Consider the following 19,908-nt stretch of genomic DNA (forward strand, 5'->3'; position numbering starts at 1 on the left):
ACACCAGGGCCCTGCTAACAAGTCAGCCTGGCTTCTCCCAAGGTTCCTGGAGTGTTTGCTCAGGTCTTTCCCGCTCCTGTGTGTGTGTGTGTGTGGGGGGGGGATGGACAGCCTTTCATCCCTGCAGGCTCTACCTGGGTTCTGGGGTGGGGTGGCTCTCCAGGCAAAAAGTCAGCACACATGGTAGGGTGGACTTTATTTGTTCCTATTCTGTCAGGAAGCCCAGCCACTCGCTGCTCTTTACCTTCCAGATAAGAGCTTTTGCCTTCTATGTTTTGCTCAGTGTGAGGCATGGGTGGTCCCATCAAAGGCAAAAGATCCCAACCTTCACCCGGCACAACACACAAACACATTAGTGAGTTCAGACAATGCCCCCCGCCCCTCCGCTCCTTCTCCGTCACATCTGACCTTAATAGTCTCTTTAGTTTTCTTTTCCTTTCGCTAAGTTGTCTTAGGGTCACTAAGGCTGTGGTGAAACATCACGACCAAAGCAACTTGGGGAGGAAAAGAGTTTATTTCACTCACAGTTCATGATGCAGCGAGGGCAGGAACCTGGAGGCAGGAGCTGATGAGGAGGCCATGGAGGCTGCTGCTTACTGGCTTGCTCCCCATGGCTTCTTTCTTTTTTTTTTTTTTTTCTTTTTCTTTTTTTGGTTTTTTGAGACAGGGTCTCTCTGTGTAGCCTTGGCTGTCCTGGACTCGCTTTGTAGACCAGGCTGGCCTCGAACTCACAGCGATCCGCCTGCCTCTGCCTCCTGAGTGCTGGGATTAAAGGCGTGCGCCACCACGCCTGGCTCATGGCTTATTTCTTATAGATTCCAGGACCAGCAGCCCAGGGACGGCTCCCCCCTGCCCCCCTCCCCGCCTTATGGTGTGGGTCCTCCTGCAGCAATTAAGAAAATGCCCTCCAGGCTTGCCTACAGCCTGATCTTATGGGGAGGCATTTTCTCAGCTGAGACTCCCTCCTCTCTGATGACTCTAGCGAGTATCTTTTGGCACAAAACTAGCCAGGGCACTAGTTAATCAGACTTCTTTTTTTTTTTTTTTTCCAGAGCTGAGGACCGAACCCGGGGCCTTGTGCTTGCTAGGCAAGCGCTCTACCACTGAGCTAAATCCCCAATCCCGTTAATCAGACTTCTAAGGAGAAGAATGAAAACCATGGACACCTGTTTGCCGAGTCACGTAGGTCTTTGTTGTCACCAGCGATTGACAGCTGAGTCCAGTCTGGCTAATCCGTGGAACTGCACAGGGCACAGTTTCCTCTGCTTTGCCATGTGGGGCTCTGATTACCGCGTCTGAATAAATTCTGTCTAGCCTTGCAGTTCTATTCACAGCCCAATTCCCTCGGTGTGCAAATTCTCAATGGGTGGATGCTGGAAGCGTTAGTGTGCCTCCGCTGTGCACAGGGGCTGGGGCCTTCCATCCTTCCTCCGTCTTCTCCTGTTTAGGGACATTTGTCCCCGTAACCTGACTGGCGTTCATTGAAACTGTGAGTGGTGCCTGGTGGGGAACTCCAAGCTTTCAGTTTCTGCAAAACTGTTACCTGAACAGGGGTTGTCACATATCTAAAGCATAGCTGGACTCAGTAAGTAGTCAGTGAGGGGACTTTTCAAAGACTGGCCTTGGGTCAACTGAACAACTTCGATTTTGTACGGGACTCTCATTTGGGATTCTAAAAAGAGGATGCTAACAGGCAGAGTCTGAGGGTAATTCTCACATCTCTGAATGCGTCCTGCCGTAGGTGCCCCCAGCCCTGAGACCATCCACTCGCCTGCCCCATTCACAGTTGTGGCTCCTACACGGACCCTGCGTGACTTCCCAGCCTTTCTTACTAGAAACTGGACCTACTAAAAGAAGGCAGATGAGATGAAAATATACATTGAGAATTTCTAAACAGCATTAAAATATGCCACCCGTATAAAAAGGTGTTAAGGAGATATCTTATGTTTGATGACCACCATGAGTCGTGTGCAGCACTGGAACCGGCCACATCTCTGGGACTCAGCTGTGTCCCCTGGATACTCACCATCACTTTGCATGGTTCCGTTTGGGGCATTTTTCTTTAGCCCGCATTGTGCACAGTCGAACGACAGCTAATACACTCAAGAGATAAGAACCAGCAGATTGCTGCCAGCGTGGAGCGCACCGGCTCCCGCACACGGCTCCGTCCTCGGCCCATCTTGCTTACCATTTCGGCGATGGCTTTGGGAGTGCCGTGGCCGGGGAGGCTTGCTCTCTCAACTCAGTCTCATCAAGTACAAATGAGAATCATTTCACAGACCTCAAGGAGCACCGCGAAGAGGGAACCAGATGCTGCCTGCAAAACACACAGCACACAGAGCATAGTGAGTCTTAACGCAGTCAGTGTTGCCATGATCACCAGCATGGTGGGTGATGGTGTCGTTAATTTAGAGGGCAAGAGTTCAGAAGAGTATGGGTGTGAAAATAGGTGAAGAGACTCACCGGGCGTGGTGGCGCACGCCTGTAATCCCAGCACTCGGGAGGCAGAGGCAGGTGGATCACTGTGAGTTCGAGGCCAGCCTGGTCTACAAAGCGAGTCCAGGACAGCCAAGGCTACACAGAGAAACCTTGTCTCAAAAAACAAAAAACAAAAACAAAAACAAAATGAAAATAGGTGAAGAGTCACAGTTCAGCCGGGCAGTGGCACACAACTTTAATCCCAGCCCTCGGGAGGCAGAGGCAGGTAGATCTCTGAGTTGAAGGCCAGTTTGGTCCAGGCAACCAAGGCTACACAAAGAAAATCTGTCTGGGGGGGGGGGGGAGAAAAAGAAAAAGAAAAAAAAGTGGAAGTTCAGGGTGTGAGAGTGCCTTGCTGGCACTGTTAAGGGGTGTTCCAGGCCACCCGGAGCCACACAGTGAGTTCTAGGTGGGCTTGGTGACATAAACAAAACAATAAGGTTTAAATAGCTTTGTCTAGTTAGGACCCTATAAAGGCAAACAAAAATGGTGAAAGTCAATATAGAAAATGACAGTGCTATGCCTTTTGTAGGCTTTAACCCTTTGGGTCTGTACAGCTTCCCTGGAAAGGGTTAAACTGCAGCTGGGTTAAAGCTTGCTGTTGTTCAGGGTGTGAAGCCTCGCTCACAAACCAAACTGAAGCTTTGAAAGCAGCCAGCTCGAGCTGAGGTACTTTTGGGAAGAAACCTGGGGCTGCTCAGGACTTGTCAAGCACAGCTGACTGACGCCTTTCTGACACCTGGCCTCCTGAGCAAATCACTGTGAGCTCTTGGTGTCCAGAAAGTAGGGAGGCGAAGAGATCACCAACAGTGTAGGGCTTCCGGTTGGTCATGTGACCGTGTTTGCTCTTGCTGTTCCCTGAGAGGACAGTGGCCACACTGGTGGCCTCAGGAGCAGACGCCTGTAGTATTTGGGCAAGATGGATGGCCTATACAGAGTGACTAAGTTCTGAGGGTGAAAGCTCATGAATGGAGCTAGTGTCCTCATGAAGGAGGCTCCAGGGAGCGCCCTCTGCCCTGCGAGGACACACACAAGGCCCTCTGTGTGTGACACTGTGTGAGGCATGGGCTCTCTGGATGCCTTGAACTGGGAATGCCCAACCTCAGAACTAGGAGTGTAAAGCTGCTTGTTACTAAGTAACCAAGCCTGAGGTATTTAGCTAGAGCACCTCCAGCCAACCGAGGCGTCCTAGGAGATGAAAGCAAAGGCCGCATATTCCAGTAGTCTCGGAAGTTACCTTACTATCTTTTTCCTTTGATAAGCACATATGTTAGAAACAGGCAGTAGGAGGAGGCCAAGAGCAGGGCTCAGTCAGTAAAGTCCTTGTCACATAAGCAAGAGGACCTGATTTTGGATTCCTTAGCACCCATAAAGCCAGCAGTGGGAAGACAGAGGCAAAAAGGACCCCTGGAGCTTGCTGGCCAGTTAGACCAGCTGACCGCTAAGGCCCAGGGCCAGTCAGAGGCCTTGTCTCAGAAAAGGTGGAGGTGGAAGTGCCCGGTGGCAGGCCTGACGACCTCAGTTTAATGCCTGGGAACCACACAGTGGCCTACCTAAAAGCTGTCCTCTGACCTCTGCAAGTGCACACACACAAAAATAAAGCAACATACAGTGGAGACACGTGACATTGACCCTTGGCTTCTAACACACACACACACACACACACATACACACACACACACACACACAAACACATACACACATGGTCTGATGACATTGCTCAGTGGTGGAGAATTGAGTCTTCCAGCAGGTACAAGTAGTATTTAATCCCTGGCACGGCTAAATAAATAAATAAATAAATAAATAAATAAAAAGTGAAGCAAGCAAGCGCTGGCACTCCCCAGGGCTGTCAAAATATTTGGTCGACTGTTGCATAACTGTGTCTGGTTTGTTCATGTTCGTCCTTATCAGTACTGGGTAAATTCTGTCGAGATTTCTATCCATCTCAGGGTGTTGTTTTCCGATGGGGGTTTTAATATGCTCACTACCTGGAGTACATGCCAGAAGGTACGGCCTGCCTTGAGACCCTGCGACTGGACCTGACCGGGTTGTCCTGACACCAGCGGCCCTAGGCTGTCTTCTAGCTGCCCCCACCCCCTTTCTGCCTGCTTCCGCCTTCCTTCCTCAGAAGGAGGTACATCAGTGCCTCAGATGCAGTTGAAATGCTTCCGCTTCCTGTTGCTCTTGTCAGCTCCCTTGACAGTTCTGCTAGGTGTTCTAGAGAGGCGGGAAGGAGGCAGATGAAAAATAATTCAGGGCAGGTTGGGAAAGGCGGGTCTAATGTTTCCCACCTCTCCCCTCCACTCCCCTCCCTTCCTGCCTCCCTCCCACACAGACAAGCTCAGACTCCCGCTTGCCTAACAGGTGGACTGTGACGGATTGCCTGGGTAGTGACAGAAGGCGACACCCTGGACTACAGGGAAATGTGGGGAAGTGGCAGGTGGGCTCCTGGGTGCCCTGAGGTCTCACTGTCTGCCTGAGTCTAACATCAACTTCTCATGAGATCAATTTTGGGGTGGACTTCATGCGCAGCGGCAGAAAGCCCTCCCCCCCCCCCCCCAAAGCTAGAGGATGCTTTTCTGGTAGCTCTGCTCCTGCTGAACTAGCTCAGAACCATTCCTTCTCTTTATAATTAAGCTCAGCAGCCAAGGGCTGAAAGACAAGTTGGTTCATTCTGTAAACGAGTGAACAAAATGAGGCCGGCCCTCTCGTTGGGGCCGAAGTTCGGGGAACCCTGACACTCTGAAGATGCAAAGTGATGCCCCCTCCCATGAAGGAGCTCTGTCTGCTGCGGGCAGCCCCGGGGTTCGGTGGTGGTACTGGGCCCCCTTGGTAGATAGAAACGGTTTCATTGGCTGGTCAGAGTGAAGCCAGAGAGGCCAGGAGCATGGACATGAGGGGAGCAGGAGCCTGTCTGGAGCAGAGGAAGGAAGAGGCTGGGGCTGAGGATGCAGGATGGGAGGGTGGGCCTGGGGCTGAAGGTGGGGCTCAGGGGGGAGAGGAAGTGACCAGATGGAGATGGGGTGCACAGGATTGGGGTAGGAGTGGAGGTGGGACACTGACAGGTGGGGACCCACAGGAGGTGTGGTGAAGAAGGGAGGGGACTAACTACGTGTGAGGTTCACAGAGCTGAGACTTAAGGTGACCCCAGGGCTAGTCAGGAGAGGGGGGACAGCACAGATGGGTGGGATAGAGCTGGAGGCCAGGGGGCCCTGCAGGGCGTCGCCTCTTAGCAGCCAGGAGCCTAGAGGGGGGCGGGTCCCGAGAGGGGCGGAGACTAAGGGGCCGGGCAGCAGGCGGGACTCCGGCGGGCGGGAAGTGGGTGGGGACCCGTGGGGCTCCGGGGACTTCGACTAAGCTGCGCGCGCTTGTGTCCGCGCCGTGGCGAGATGAGCGGGGCAGGGTCGGCGGGCGCGGCCCGGGGTCTGCGCGTAGACGGGCTGCCACCGCTACCCAAAAGCCTGAGCGGGCTGCTGCACTCGGCGTCGGGCGGCGCGTCGGGTGGCTGGCGGCACCTGGAGCGGCTGTACGCGCAGAAGTCGCGCATCCAGGACGAGCTGAGCCGAGGGGGCGCGGGCGGCGGCTTGGCGCGGGCTGCAGGGACGCGGACCAAGCCCCCCAACCTGGACGCCGCATTGGCACTGTTGCGCAAGGAGATGGTAAGGACCAGGCGCCGTGGGTCCCGTCGGGGGACTGTCTCCCCTTTCCCCTGGAAACCCGTGCTCCCCGGCAGGACATCCACGCACAGGGCAGCCTCATGCTAGGGTTCTCCTGGGCCAGGCCAGGGCGCGGCGTGGTCGGCTTGTCGGGTCCCAGGAGGAACAGGCTTCCTGTGCGCCTGCGGGTCGGTGTGGACAACAGATGGATGGCCGGGCCCCTCCTCGGTCGCCCGCCAGGAATCCGATTACCGGCACGGAAGCCGAGCTCTGGCCGGGTGAAGTCCGTCCGTCTAGTCCCAAACAATGGGGTTCAGTTTTTCTCCGTGCTGCGAAGCGCAGTAGGTGTTCCTGGACCAGGATGCATGGTTCGGGGTGACGCCAGGGCAGGGATTTGGGCAGCAGAGAGAGCCCTGTCCCAGCTTGCTTCCTGTGTCAGGCCAGGTAGGGAGGGACTGAGACACCCCACCAAACCTCCGCTCTCTTCCTTTCCCCTCGTCCAAAACCCACTGGGACAGGTAAATACTAAAGAAATCTAATGTAAGAAAACCTTTGTATCCTAAGAGTAAATTTGAAACAAACAAACAAACAAAAAACCCCAAAAGTTAGCGGGGCCGACTGCTTTAATTATCTAGTGCATTTGACATGTGGCTTAGAAAAATTCGGTCTCTGCCTCCTCTTAAAGGATCATGTCTGCCCTGCAAAGTAAGGTTTAATTGAATCCGGTGTACAGTCCTAATGCTTTTTCATCAAGGAAGTGATGTCTAATTCTCTCCAATAACATTTCCCAAGTTTCTTACCGACTCCTGAGTTCCAAACTACTGATTTTTGTTCATTAACAGCCACTACCCTGCGCCTAACACATCTGGCAAATTGATTAGACAAATCCATACCTTGAGTGTTTATAGCCTGGATTTGAACATAACCTGAACTCCCTGGGTGAAATAAGAAGACTGGCCCCCCCCAGGTGTATGAGGGTGTTTTTGTTTGTTTGTTTGTTTGTTTGTTTTGTCTTGCATAAGATGCAGGGTGACTTCTGGTTGTGAGGCTCTCTCTGCCCTATAAACAGGCTAAGGAGGCTTGGGAGCCCAGCTGCTTTCCCCAAGGTATTTCCCAGGTCCCTCCCACTGTGACGAAAGTACAGAACCTTATAATTATGCCTTGGGCAGTAGCTCGGCAGCTCAGCCAGAAGGAAATGAGGGAAGAGCAGCTGTCAGTTTGCTTGATAACAGTGTTAAAGGTAGGGTTTGGCTACAGGCCCTGACAGGCCCTTTCAGAAAACCACCACAAGGATTTTTTCAGTCTGTCTTGCAGCTCTTCAAGAGACTTACTGACCCGAGGGAACCGGTGAGGTTTCCCGGGACAACTCATGTCTTTGCTTGCTGGGTGTGGTGGCGCATGCCTGTAATCCCAGCACTTGGGAGGCAGAGGCCGGCGGGTCACTGTGAGTTCCAGGCCAGCCTGGTCTACAAAGCGAGTCCAGGACAGCCAAGGGCTATACAGAAAGACCCTGTCTGGAAAAACAAAACAAGAAAACCCCCAAACAAACCCCAAAACAACAACAACAACGGATGAGCGTTCTGTCTAGGGCTTTCTGCAGATGTCTGTATTGATTTATTTAATTTGAAGGCCTGAGGCCAGATCTGTGGTGCGGGTATAATTCTAAGTCAGGACAGATTGAGACAAATAGAGGCGGCAGCCCCTTCTAAGCACAGAAAGAGGGAGGGTCCCCTGGGTAGGGGGGGGGGCTCCTCTGGGATTGCAGAGTCAGAGGTGGGGAGGCCTCACGTGACAGGAAGAGGACACTAAGATAGCAGACTGGAGCAGAGAGCCTCCAGCTTGACTGACAGGAGTCTGAACAAGAGGAGGTCAGGAGGGTGGACCGGTGGCTGTGGGGAGCCTGAGTGTCACTGCAGAAGTAAGGACTTCGAGGTGTGCAACGGATACAGGAGGCGCCTGGAGAACGGCCAAGGTGCATCTGGGAGTGGCTGGCACGGTGGAAGCCAGTTTATTGACAACAAAACCCAAAAAGCCACAAGAATTGCTCATAGGTCCTCAAAGCTGATAAAGAAAGAAATGAATCAAAGAAGACCCAGGCCTCAGTCAGTTAGTTTACTAATAGAAAGTATTTTGAAACAAAACAGTTAAAAATCACAGTCCTAAGCCTGGGACTCTCAGCCAGTGGCAGAGCGCCTGTCTAGCACCCATGAGGCCTGTTGCTTTGACAAAAGCCGCATAAGGGAGGTTTATTTAGCTCACAGCTTCAGGGTGGTGTCCGTCCTGGTGAGGAGGGCATGGCACAGGAACGTGAGGTGGCTGGTGACATTCTGTCTTCAGTCAGGACACAGAGAGATGAGTGCTGGTTCTTGCTTGATTTTTCTCCTTTTTCTCCAGTCTCATGGTAAGATACTACCCATGGGTAGGATGTAGTATGTATGTATGTATGTATGTATGTATGTATGTATGTATGTATGTATGTGAGTATGTGCGCAGTACAAGTGCCCTTGGAGACCAAGAGGATTGGGTCCCTTGGAACTGGAATTACAGGTGGCTCTGAGCCATCTGACCTGAGTGTTGGGAACCAAACTTGGGCCCTCTGCCAGAACAGTGTACGTTGTTAATCTCTGAGCCATCTTTCCAGATCCTAATTATATTTTCAAAAACCAGATGCTCAGAGTTTAACTCCCTTGAGATCACAACCTGTTCTGCGCCTTTACAGCCCTGTCTGATCCTTGCATCGGATGTTCTGTACATACATGCACATGAGGCACACATACACGGGTCAGCACAGCGTATGCTGGGGGGTGCGTGCTGCACACATGTTCCTGTCACTGTGTGGTGTTGGGTCTTCGGCTAATGCAGAGTGTGGATAGTACGGCGGTGCTGTGTCACTCCGAACCTTGATGACGGGTCGCAAGCAAGTTTCCTGCAGCATAGCTGCTATTGCAGGGGTGTTCTGTGATAGAGGCGTGTGCCGGGCATTCCAGACGCAGTGTTGGAGGCCAGAGGGGGGCTGGCTGGAGCTGAGGTGCCAGTGTCACCTCTAAGGTGGGACACTAGTGATAAGAGTTAGGGGGGCTGCTCTGCAGAGGAGACAAGTCGGGAGCCATTGTGGTCCTCTGCTTGGCTAACACTGTCCTCTGCTCAGAGCCATTGTGGTCCTATGCTTGGTTAACACTGTCCTCTGCTCAGAGCCATTGTGGTCCTATGCTTGGTTAACACTGTCCTCTGCTCAGAGCCATTGTGGTCCTATGCTTGGCTAACAAACACTGTCCTCTGTTCAGAGTTGTGGCTTTAATACGTTTTACTTCCTGTTCTAGTAACCCTATGTCTGTGAAACTGTGTCACTCTGAGTCCCTGTAGCCTCCAGGAAAGAGTCCATTTTGAAAGAGTCAAAGGTCAAACTAGTGCTCTTTGACCGTAAAAGCAGTCGCTTAAAAACTCATTTTAGCCGGGCGTGGTGGCGCATGCCTTTAATCCCAGCACTCGGGAGGAAGAGGCAGGCGGATCGCTGTGAGTTCGAGGCCAGCCTGGTCTACAAAGTGAGTCCAGGATGGCCAAGGCTACATAGAGAAACCCTGTCTCGAAAAACCAAAAAAAAACAAAAACAAAAAAAAAAACTCATTTTATTTATTGAGTTTTTGTGGTCGTTTGTTTTCAGATGGTTTTACCATGTAGCCCTGGCCTAGAACTATTTATTTATTTATTTATTTATGTTTTTTAGAGACAGGGTTTCTCTGTGTAGCTCTGGCTGAACTTACTCGGTAGAACTCAAACTTACTGAGACCTGCCTACTCCTGGGATCAAAGGCATGCTCCACCACTGGCTGGCTCCTAGAATAAATACTCTTTTAACAGTACTTATTTATTTATTTATTTATTTATTTATTTATTTATTTATATTCTTATTTTTGAGGTAGGATCACATCAGATAGGCCAGGCTCATACGCTCACTTTGAACCACGAAGCTAAGGCTGACCTTGACCCTTGACCCTTGATCCTCTGTGTCCCTAGTATGATAGGCATGCACCATCATTTTTGTTTGTTTGCTTTTTTCTTTTTCTTTTTTTGCGACAGAGCCTTATTGTATAGGGCAGCCTGATTGAGAACTTTCGGCTTAAGCCTCCCAAATGCTGGGATCATAGGCCTGCACCATGGTGACGCCCAATCTGAGGGGTCTTATCTAAAAGTATTGGGTATAGGGATGGGGGGATGGCTGCCGGGGCAAGGCATGAGAGCCTGAGCCTGATTCCCCACACGCACTGAAAAGCCCGGCATAGCAGTGTGAACCTGGAATTCCAGCTCTGGGGGACAGAGACAGAAGACGCTCTGAAGCTCACTGGCCCAAGGGGGGACTGTCTCAGAGAGTAAGCTACAGAAGCAACTGAGAAGACTTTGACGTCATCCTCTGACCTCTGTCAAGCACACAGGCATGCCACACACACACACACACACATACTTTTTTGTTTGTTTGGTTTTTGGTTTTTTGAGACAGGGTTTCTCTGTGTAGCCTTGGCTGTCCTGGACTCACTTTGTAGACCAGGCTGACCTCGAACTCACAGTGATCCACCTGCCTCTGCCTCCCGAGTGCTGGGATTAAAGGCGTGCGCCACCATGCCACACACACACACACACACACACACACACACACACACACACACACACTTGTTCTGTTCTCAACAGAACGGAGAGCTCACACTCTGCATGTTCCCTGCATGAGCATTTTTGCAGACTGCCAGGAGCAAACAGGAAGTTAGGAGATGCAGGCGGATATGGTTGTCTTTACAGCAACGTGAGACTTCGCCCCAGGCCACTAGACTTTGCCCTATTTACCTACCTGACAGCACCTCAGGCTCCTGTTTACCACTGAACTCCCAAGTGCCTCACACTTGCACTGCAGCGTCTTCCCCAGCGGGTTAAAGCGCTCACCGGTTGCATGTAAATGCCATGTCAGAGGTCCCTGGCACACTGCGCGTTTTTTCATTTGCTCAGCCCTCTGAGGAGCAGCAGCCCAGACAGTGACTGCTGCATCTCAAGGATGCTGGTGCTTCCCACACCCACCCTCGGCTCTGTGCCTTGGTCCCTGCATGTCCGGGTGGGGGAGGGGAGGGGTGAGCCCCTGGCAGGTCACTCCCAACAAACAGCAGCTGAGAGCTTGGAGGTTTTGCTCTTGGAGTGTCAGCGGGAGCTCCCTGCGGATTCCAGACTTCCATGGTCCCGTGACAGAAAGCACACATGCAGACAGCAGGAAGCCAGCCAGTCAGAAACATGCCCAGTGCCCATGTTAGGTGAGCCTGCTGCCCACTCACTGCCTCATTCCTTCTTGTGCTGGTCCCTGCTCCTGCAGATGTGTGACAAGACAGTCCTCAGGACCCTGGGGACAAAAAGCCAGGCCTGCGTGTGGTGCTCAAAGAACACTGCAAGAGAAATTTCTCTCTTTCTACCCTGTGGGCCCCAGGGGTCTAACTCAGGACACCAAGCTTGGCAAGAGCTATCCTGCCAGCCCAACTCTGTTCCTTGTTTTTTGCTCTGCTTTCTTCTTGGTCTTGCAGGCCTGTAGATTCCAAGTCTTGCATAAGGAATGGGAAGTGGTGTGCGTGCTCAGAGCAGCCGAGCTCTCTGCCCTGTCACCAGAGAGCTCCGCAGTACAGGCCATCTGTGGGAACCAGGCCCCTTCCAGCCAGAAGCAGGTAGATGGAAGGACACACTGAAGAGAAAATGTGAAAAGAGGATGTTTTACTGCCCGCGGTGGTGGCACACATCTGTAATCCCAGCACTCGGAAGACAGAGGCAGGCGGATCTCTGTGAGTTCGAGGCCAGCCTGGTCTGTAAAGCAAGTCCAGGACAGTCAAGGCTACATAGAGAAATGCTGTCTCGAACCCCTGCCCCCCAAAAGAAAAGAAGATGAGTTTTTTGTTTTGTCTTGTTTTTCAAGACAGGGTTTCTCTGTGTAGCCTTGGCTGTCCTGGACTCACTTTGTAGACCAGGCTGGCCTTGAACTCACAGCCATCTGCCTACCTCTGCCTCTGGAGTACTGGGATTAAAGGTGTGCACCACCACACCCGGCTAAGAGGATGTTTTAATTCCTAGGCAGGTAGGTGGCTGGTCCAAGTGTGTGAGGATGGTTTCACAAGTTTATGGGTAGAAAACACACATGCAGATGCTCCTTAGGACCCTCAGTTGTACTTAGGCACGTGGTGGCAGCGCACACATTTAATCTCAGCACTCAAGAGGCAGAGGTAAGCGAATCTCTGAGAGTTTGAGACCAGCCAGGTCTACACAGTGAGTTCCAGGACAGACAGGGCTATACAGAGAAACCCAGTCTCAAAAGGCCAAAACAAACGAAAACAAAACCAAACCAAAAACGTAGAAATTAAATACCCAGGTTGTAACAGCATTAAGCCAGGCCTGGTGTCACAACCTGTAAACCCATCCCCCAGAAGCTGAGGCACAGGCGTTGCCGTGAGTTTGAAGCCAGCCTGAGATGCGCGTGAGACCCTGTCTCCAACAAACAAGTGAAAGTGCTACAACGGATAGATATAAAAATGGTTGTGCTCTGCCCAAAAGACTAGCAAAAGCTCCACAGGAGAAGGGTGGCGGGGCCTCTCCTGCCTGACTGGTGGAGGCATGTGCACTCTGTTTGGAGAACAGTTTCACAGTGCACGTGAAAATGAATGGGCACCTGCCATTTGGCCTTGTAACTCCATTTCCTTAAAAACCTTTACAATGGTGTTTTAGCAAAACACAAGGGGAAATTGTTGAGTGAATGGGGTCTCTCAGCCCTGAGCCCATGCGGAGGTTAGAAGAGCCTCGGGTGTTCCTCAAGTGCCACACACGTTGTTGTTGCTGCTGACACAGGGTTTCTCACTGGCCTGGATCTCAGTGAAGAGGTGAGGCTGGCCAGCCGTCCCTGGGGTCCCTCTCTCTCTGTCTCTCCAGGATGCTTTGTCATGGACTACTGTACCACACCCAGCTTTTTTGCACATGCGTTCTGGATCAGCATGCTTCCTAGGCAAGCTCTTTCTCATCCTTTGCACAGTGAAGTTTCAAACCTGTGGTTCTGTTCAGATTGGCTTGTGACTCCAGGGGACAGCGGGCATTGCCTCCTGGACTCTCCTGTGACACCACCCAGTCTACCTGCTTTTCTCTTCCCACACCTGGCTAGGAGCAAGAGCATTTCCCAGTGCTTTGGTTTTGCTTTGAATCTTCACAGTAGTTGAGAAGAGGCCTCTTTCATGTTTATTTTTGTAAATAAAGTAGAGCATTCTTGATTTTTTTTTTTTTTTTTGGTCTGATTTTGAACCTTGAGTGAGGGAAAAAAAACTATACTGTGGAGCTCAAGACACTGTGCTTGGCACACCATTGGGTGGAGGTTGTGGTCACACTGGCATACATAGCTAGGTAATAAGCTTATTCTTGAAATAAGGGAATTAAAGACACCTCTTTTCTTCCTTCCTTTTATTTTTTATTTTTTGACAGGGTCTCACCATGTATCTATAGTTGGAACTCATCACAGATAACCACCTGCCTCAGCCCCCTGAGTGCTGGAATTAAAGCTGTGCCCTACCCATGCCTGGCTGCAAGTGGCTTTTATAATTGTGGGTTTTGTTAAGTGGGATCAAAACTGATGTCACCATGCTTACCTGACCATCCTCCTAGCCCTAAAAGGGTCCTGTTAAAGAGGCCTCTCAGGAGCTGGAGAGATGGCTCAGAGGTTAAGAGCAGTGGTTGCTCTTCCAAAGGTCCTGAGTTCAATTCCCAGCAACTGCATGGTGGCTCATAGCCATCTATAATGTGATCTGCTGCCCTCTTCTGGCAGAACACTGTACACATACTAAATAAATCAATCTTTAAAAAGAGGAGTGCTCTCAGCAGAGGATGGTGGTGAGCACTAAACGTTCCAGCACTTGGGAGACGGAAACAGGTGGATCAGGAGTTCAAGGCATAAAAAATAAAAATAAAAAAGTAACTTTTATTCTCCTGGCTCAATTGTTGTCTGTGAGACTTACTACCTCCTTCTGCTAACCTAGGCCCAGCCCTAGAAGCTTCTAGCCTCCGTACGATCTAACTTAGGCCTAGAATGTTTTCGGCCTCTGAGACTCACTGCTTAATGAGCTCACCCTTACTTGTTCTTTCTGAGCTCTGGGCTGCCTGGTTCAACTCAGCTGTTCAGGCTCAAACTCTTCTCCCAGCTGACTTATTTAATCTGGCTTCTCTCTTACCCAGAATTGCTCTGCTTGGCCTCAAACTAACTTAGCAATCTGCTCTGATCTTCTGGATTCTTCTCATTTTCTGGCCTGTTCCATCTTCACCTGATTTTTCTCTCTGCAACCCACCTCTGTTACTGTCCTGGTAAAACTGGGACTCTATTCTGTCAAATCTTCTCTGATTCATTACCTTTTCTGCCACTCAATGGGACATCACTTTCAAACATGGGAGCTGCCTGTTGTTTAGCCCTGGGGCACACACCCTCCTCATCTCTATCCAGACCCCTCAGCAGAGAGCCTTTTGGGCGAGCCAGGCCTACCGTGCTGCTCTTAAGCAGCGCCTCCTGATGCTGTGAGCACACAGCTCTGCCTGTAGGCCACCCGAGGCTTGTGGCTAGGGTTCCCACTGTAACATGCCCAGGACAGATCTCAGTTATGTAGAGCCACCATGATGCAGGCTGTCCTCGCTAGAGTACCAGTGTCATTCACTTCTGTACTTCCGGGAAATTCTACCTAGCGGGAGGAAGTTAGCTTGGTGCCTGGAACAGCTGCTATAGGAGCTGAGGCAGGTGTGATCCTGCACTCCAGCACTTAGGTGAAATCTGCCTGTACACCGGGCACGTGTACGGTTGTGTAACAGGTATGTCAGGACCGTGGGCACGTGTAGGGCCGTGTAACAAGTGTGTTGGGACCATGCTGTGTCTCTAGGCGGGTCAGTTGTTTCTAGGCCAGTGTCAACACCCAACGACAGGGCAGCTCTGTGAGTCATCCCTGTGTGACTGTGCAGGGAGGTCCAGTCAGTTCCTCTGCTTGCCACCCTGTGCTGGGTATGCCCTTGGGTATCCGGGGAGACTTCTCTCAGAAAAACCTGGCACTGTGAGTCTTGGGTGACATGAGGTCATGACCTTGTCATCCAACAGAGTTTAAGGACCATGGAGCTGAGGCTTTTGTCTCACTGTGGGCCAACCCCATGGGGCCCCAGAAGGTGAGCACAGAGCTCCTGTGGTCTTTCTGTGGTCTGTTCTTGACATGAGAAACAGTACAGTGTCTTTCCCTGATGGTGAGGCAGTGTCAGGGTGGGAGACTTGTGTCATATGAGCCTCCTCTTAAGCAAACACAGGAAGGTGTGGCTTTATCAAAGTTGAGCTGGGAGCGGGCAGGAGTAAGTACTTCAGCCAGTCAGGTGGTGCCCATGTCTGCAACAGAATCTTGGAACCTAGGAGCCATGCAGGGGAAGAATTTGGCCAGAGCATCCTAGTGAAAACAGCCCACAGGCTGTCTTGTCTTCCGATGATGCTATCGCTAAGTGGCTCAGGCTGGCCTCACTCTCACAGTCCTGTTTCCCCAGTGCGGGATCGTTAGCCACGCTCTACCATGCCCGAGTGGACTGTGCCGCAGGGTGGGGGCCACCTTCCAGTATCTAACGTGTGGTTAGGAAAGTGTGACATTAGGCTTGTTTGCATGTGGGGTGGCCACACCTGGCATAGAGGGCTCTGCAGGATGACGCTGAGAGGTTGTGACTTTGCATAACCAGGTTGCCTCTGAAATCCCATAGATAGCACTGGTGGGCTGCCCTCCAAGAGCCTGAGGTTAGCATCCCAGCTCTGGCCCTGCTGGACTCCTTCTCTTTTCCCTGGGCGGTTTGGTGGCAGCTTTCATCTTGTCTGACCCTACAGGTAGCCACTGTGCAGGGAGCAGGTAGTGCTTTTTCTAGCATGTTGTCCTGTTAGAGGCCCAGGTGTGCAGGCTTTCCTGCAGTTCTGAGAGCCATCACCCTCCTAGGTTTGTGACTGCTGGGACCCATGCTTTTCCAGACCTGGCCACTTCTTGTCATGGGGCAGGCAGTGGGGAAGGAGGGAAGTGAAGATGAGCAAGTGCGTGACACTGCCACACACTCCTTGTGCCCTGACACTTGTTTCTGTGAAGCTTCCAGAAGCTGGTGTGAGGATACCCTCCAGTTTCTTCGTAGTTCGTTGTCTTGGGGAAGACCCCAACCCTGACTAGAAGAGTGATCATATGAACACGACACCCAGCATGTGCCCAGATAACTCTGAGGCAGATGGGGTTGCCACAGCGGGTAGCATGTCACTGACAGGTGAGATCCTGTCTGGCCAGGGGTAGTCTGCTGCCTAGGAAAGACAGAATATGGGGGTCTTGCCAGGGTTACAAGGAAATCACCTGTGGGTCTTCTCTGAGTCTGGGTGTGGGGACAGCAATGTCTGGGACTTGTCATCTACCGTGACACTAGCTGAGGTGCTCAGGACACTGCTGTGTTTCACTGGGTGTGTCTGGAGCACCAGGGCGAATTCAGGAATGGACTCACCCACTCAGGTCTGAGGTGTGGCATGACACAGTGGAAGAGTGCGTCTACCTGGAACTCCAGAGCATCCTGCTGATACTGCCTCAAGCCTTTCTGAGGGAAGGAATGTGCTAGCCTAGGCAGATTGCTAGGTGGGTGTAAGATGAAATTCCAGCACTGACTTGGCTCTCACCGCCCTACCCCCTTCCCTCAAGGTTGGCCTTCGACAACTGGACATGTCCTTGCTCTGCCAACTGTACAGCCTCTACGAGTCAATTCAGGAGTACAAGGGAGCATGCCAGGCGGCCTCCAGCCAGGACTGCCCTTACGCGCTGGACAACGGCTTCTTCGACGATGAGGAGGACTTCCAGGAGCACGGCTCTCTCCAGGAAGGGCAGGGCCGGGGCTCCCCCCGGGACCTGTCACTGCCTGCTGCCCGCCTCTCCAGCAGTGACTGGATTCTGGAGTCTATTTAGCCTCTGGAGGAGTCTGTCAACACAGGCTGACCGGCAGCGTGCCTCTCTTCCTGCGAGAAAGTACTTCTGTCTCTTCAGGGTGGACAGTGGTGCCGTCTGTCTAACTTGTTGACATGGGGGACAGCCTGCTTAGTTGGCTGCTGGGTCTTCTGGGTGACCTAGAGGCATGTTGGAATATCCTTGATGCCTGTAGTAGCACCTGCTGGAAGCTACGACAAAGGGTTCCACGTGGAAAGCCTTCACCACAGGCGTTCCGGTGCGCGCTCTCAGCCACCTTCTCTGTAGGTGGCTGGTGCGGTATATCCTTTCTTTAGGAGTGCGCTCTGGCAGGTAAGATGTGAAATCCACCGTTTCTCGGTCCCAGAACCCCCAAGGCAGCCTGCATCTCTTCTTGCTGTTCCTGAGCTGTTAGCCTCTTTGCTCAGATTTATTTGTAAGCTGCACCACTGACTTTCCAGGGGATTTGTGAGACTTTCTAGGAGGAGAGATTCTGTCTGCCACGTGGATCAACCGCTTTTCTGCAACTACCAAAACTGACATCAGGCATAGGTGGAGGGGAAAACACGAACAAATGTACACTGAATGGAGGGAGGAAAGAAGACCCGCCCGGGACCAGCTAATATTAGCCCCACTCGCCGTAAGATGGTGACTGTTTGTGGTTACAACTCTTGACCGTAAACTCCAGTGTTGGAAAGCAAGGCAGCCAAGCAGTAGTCACCTGAAGTCTTAATGTATTTATTAAACCACTTTATGAGAACTTCACACTTTGTGGGCTAAACACGGGTGGACTGTCCGACAGTCCCTGGCTGTGGATCATCCTGTTTGGAGGTCTGGGTGTGGTTCAGTGGGGCCAATGAGTCCCTGGCATGTGTGAGCCTGGGCTTTATCCTATCAGCTGGCTATGGTGGTGTATGCCCGTAATCCAAGTGCTGAGGTGCAGGCAGGGGGCTCAGAAGTTCAAGGTCATCCTTGGCAACACAGAGAGTTCAGGGCCATCCTGGGCGACCCTTTCTCAAACAAAACAAAAACCTTATTCTGAGTTCAGACTTACAATCTGAATGTGGGTCCAATCTAATGCACATTAAAAGAATTTTAGGAGTCTTTGGCCATTAAGTAAATTTTAAGGCAGATTAATTTCTCTGTTAAGCTTGGGCAGTCATTTCATTGGTACCAGAGCACATTTACAGCAAGCTTTCACCTTGTGCCTCGGAGCGCACCAAGTTCCTTGTTCCTCTTTTAGTGACATGTCTGCTCATCAGTGCCCTCTGGAGGCCAGCCTGGGGAAGCGCAATTTAACAATTCTAACCGATGTGCCCTGTGGACTTACTAAGTATGTATTCACCCCTGGCAAACCAATAAGCATATTCACACCACTTACTGAAGTGTGAGTGACCCCCAAACAGCTGCATCGTTGAAAAGTCCCTCTCCAGGATGCCTGGTGACCTCCCCATGGCTGTGGATGAAGGTCCTCCACTCCACCAGGAAGCTAACCTCTCACTCTGTGCTCTCTCACTGCCAGGACCAGGAGACTAGCCAGCATTGCACGTGGCTGGGCCGGCTTTACAAGAAGGAGGAGGGCATTAGACTCCCTGTGAGGGGTCTGACCTTGAGGGGTCTCATCAAGACGATAATGGCTGTTGTGCTGGGGTGAGGTGGGGGGCGTGGGGCCAGGAGGCCACAGCACAACAATTCAGTACAAGTGTGAGTCATCCTGGATGTGAGTGCCAGCTGGAGAACTGCCTCCACCAGACTGGCCTGTGGGCACTGGGGTGCTTCTTGATTGACTGATGTGAGGGGTGCTGCCCCTGGGTGGCCCTGACTGTATGATAAAGGTAGCCAATTAAGTCAGAGGGTCTTTGCTTCCCCTGCTGGTGGACTGTGGAGTGTAAGAAGAAACAATCGCTTTCCTCTCCCAAGGTGCTTTGATCACGTGTTAACCTGCCTGTGCTTAAGGAACCAGGTTAGACAGAGGAGAAGGGAAGGGTGTTGGTGACAGGATGGTTCAGACAGGACAAGACGTTGAAAGCAGGGAATCTAGTCACCTGCAGGGCCCTGCTTAACTGTGAGACAGATCTTAGGTCGGCTTCTTCATCCCTGACTGCATTAGGGTCACCTGGAGAGCTCCAGCAGCAGTGTCCCACCCCAAACCTGGATCTTTTAAAAAAGAATGTATTTAATTTTATGTGCATTGATGTGAGGGTGCCAGAGCCGTTGGGACTGGAATTACAGTTGTAAGCTGCCATGTGGTTGCTGGGAATTGAACCTGAGTCCTTTGGAAGAGCAGACAGGGCTCTTAACCACTGAGCCATCTCTTCAGCACCCCCCAAACCTGTTTCTTTTTTGTTTTTGATTTTGTTTTTTTTGAGACAGGGTTTCTCTGTGTAGCCTTGGCCATCCTGGACTCACTTTGTAGACCAGGCTGGCCTCGAACTCACAGTGATCCACCTGCCTCTGCCTCCCGAGTGCTGGGATTAAAGGCGTGCGCCACCACGCCCGGCTCAAACCTGTTTCTTAATAGTGCTGGAGAGCCTGAGTCTGCTTGCAGAGAGGAGGTACAGGTCAGCAAAGGCATGTCCCACCACGCACCTCTCTATTGCAAATAGTCTAGTGTTATCTATAACCTTTATTACCCCAATAGCTGCCTTGTAAAAATTCACACGACACAATAAAACTGCCATGGAGGTCCTGCCTCAGCTGGGGGATTATAGGGCTTGTGTCCATCCGCCCCTTGGTCAGAACAGAGTCCATCAGTAGATGCCGCATTGCTGGCCTCACAGCCGCCCATGAGGCTCA

The 19,908-nt window shown here is 51.8% G+C and overlaps 1 protein-coding gene across 1 annotated transcript; it reads left to right on the forward strand.

Annotated features, from left to right (window-relative positions):
• The first annotated feature begins 5,814 nt into the window (after positions 1-5,814).
• FAM89A (family with sequence similarity 89 member A) lies at positions 5,815-17,872 on the forward strand. The gene is made up of 2 exons (XM_084756639.1): positions 5,815-6,137; positions 16,855-17,872. Exons 1-2 carry the CDS (start codon positions 5,868-5,870, stop codon positions 17,113-17,115), a joined length of 531 nt encoding a protein of 176 aa, XP_084612765.1. The 5' UTR covers positions 5,815-5,867; the 3' UTR covers positions 17,116-17,872.
• Positions 17,873-19,908: the final 2,036 nt, after the last annotated feature.

Source organism: Acomys minous (assembly GCF_964271855.1).
Source record: "Acomys minous genome assembly, chromosome: 14".
Lineage (NCBI taxonomy): Eukaryota > Metazoa > Chordata > Mammalia > Rodentia > Muridae > Acomys > Acomys minous.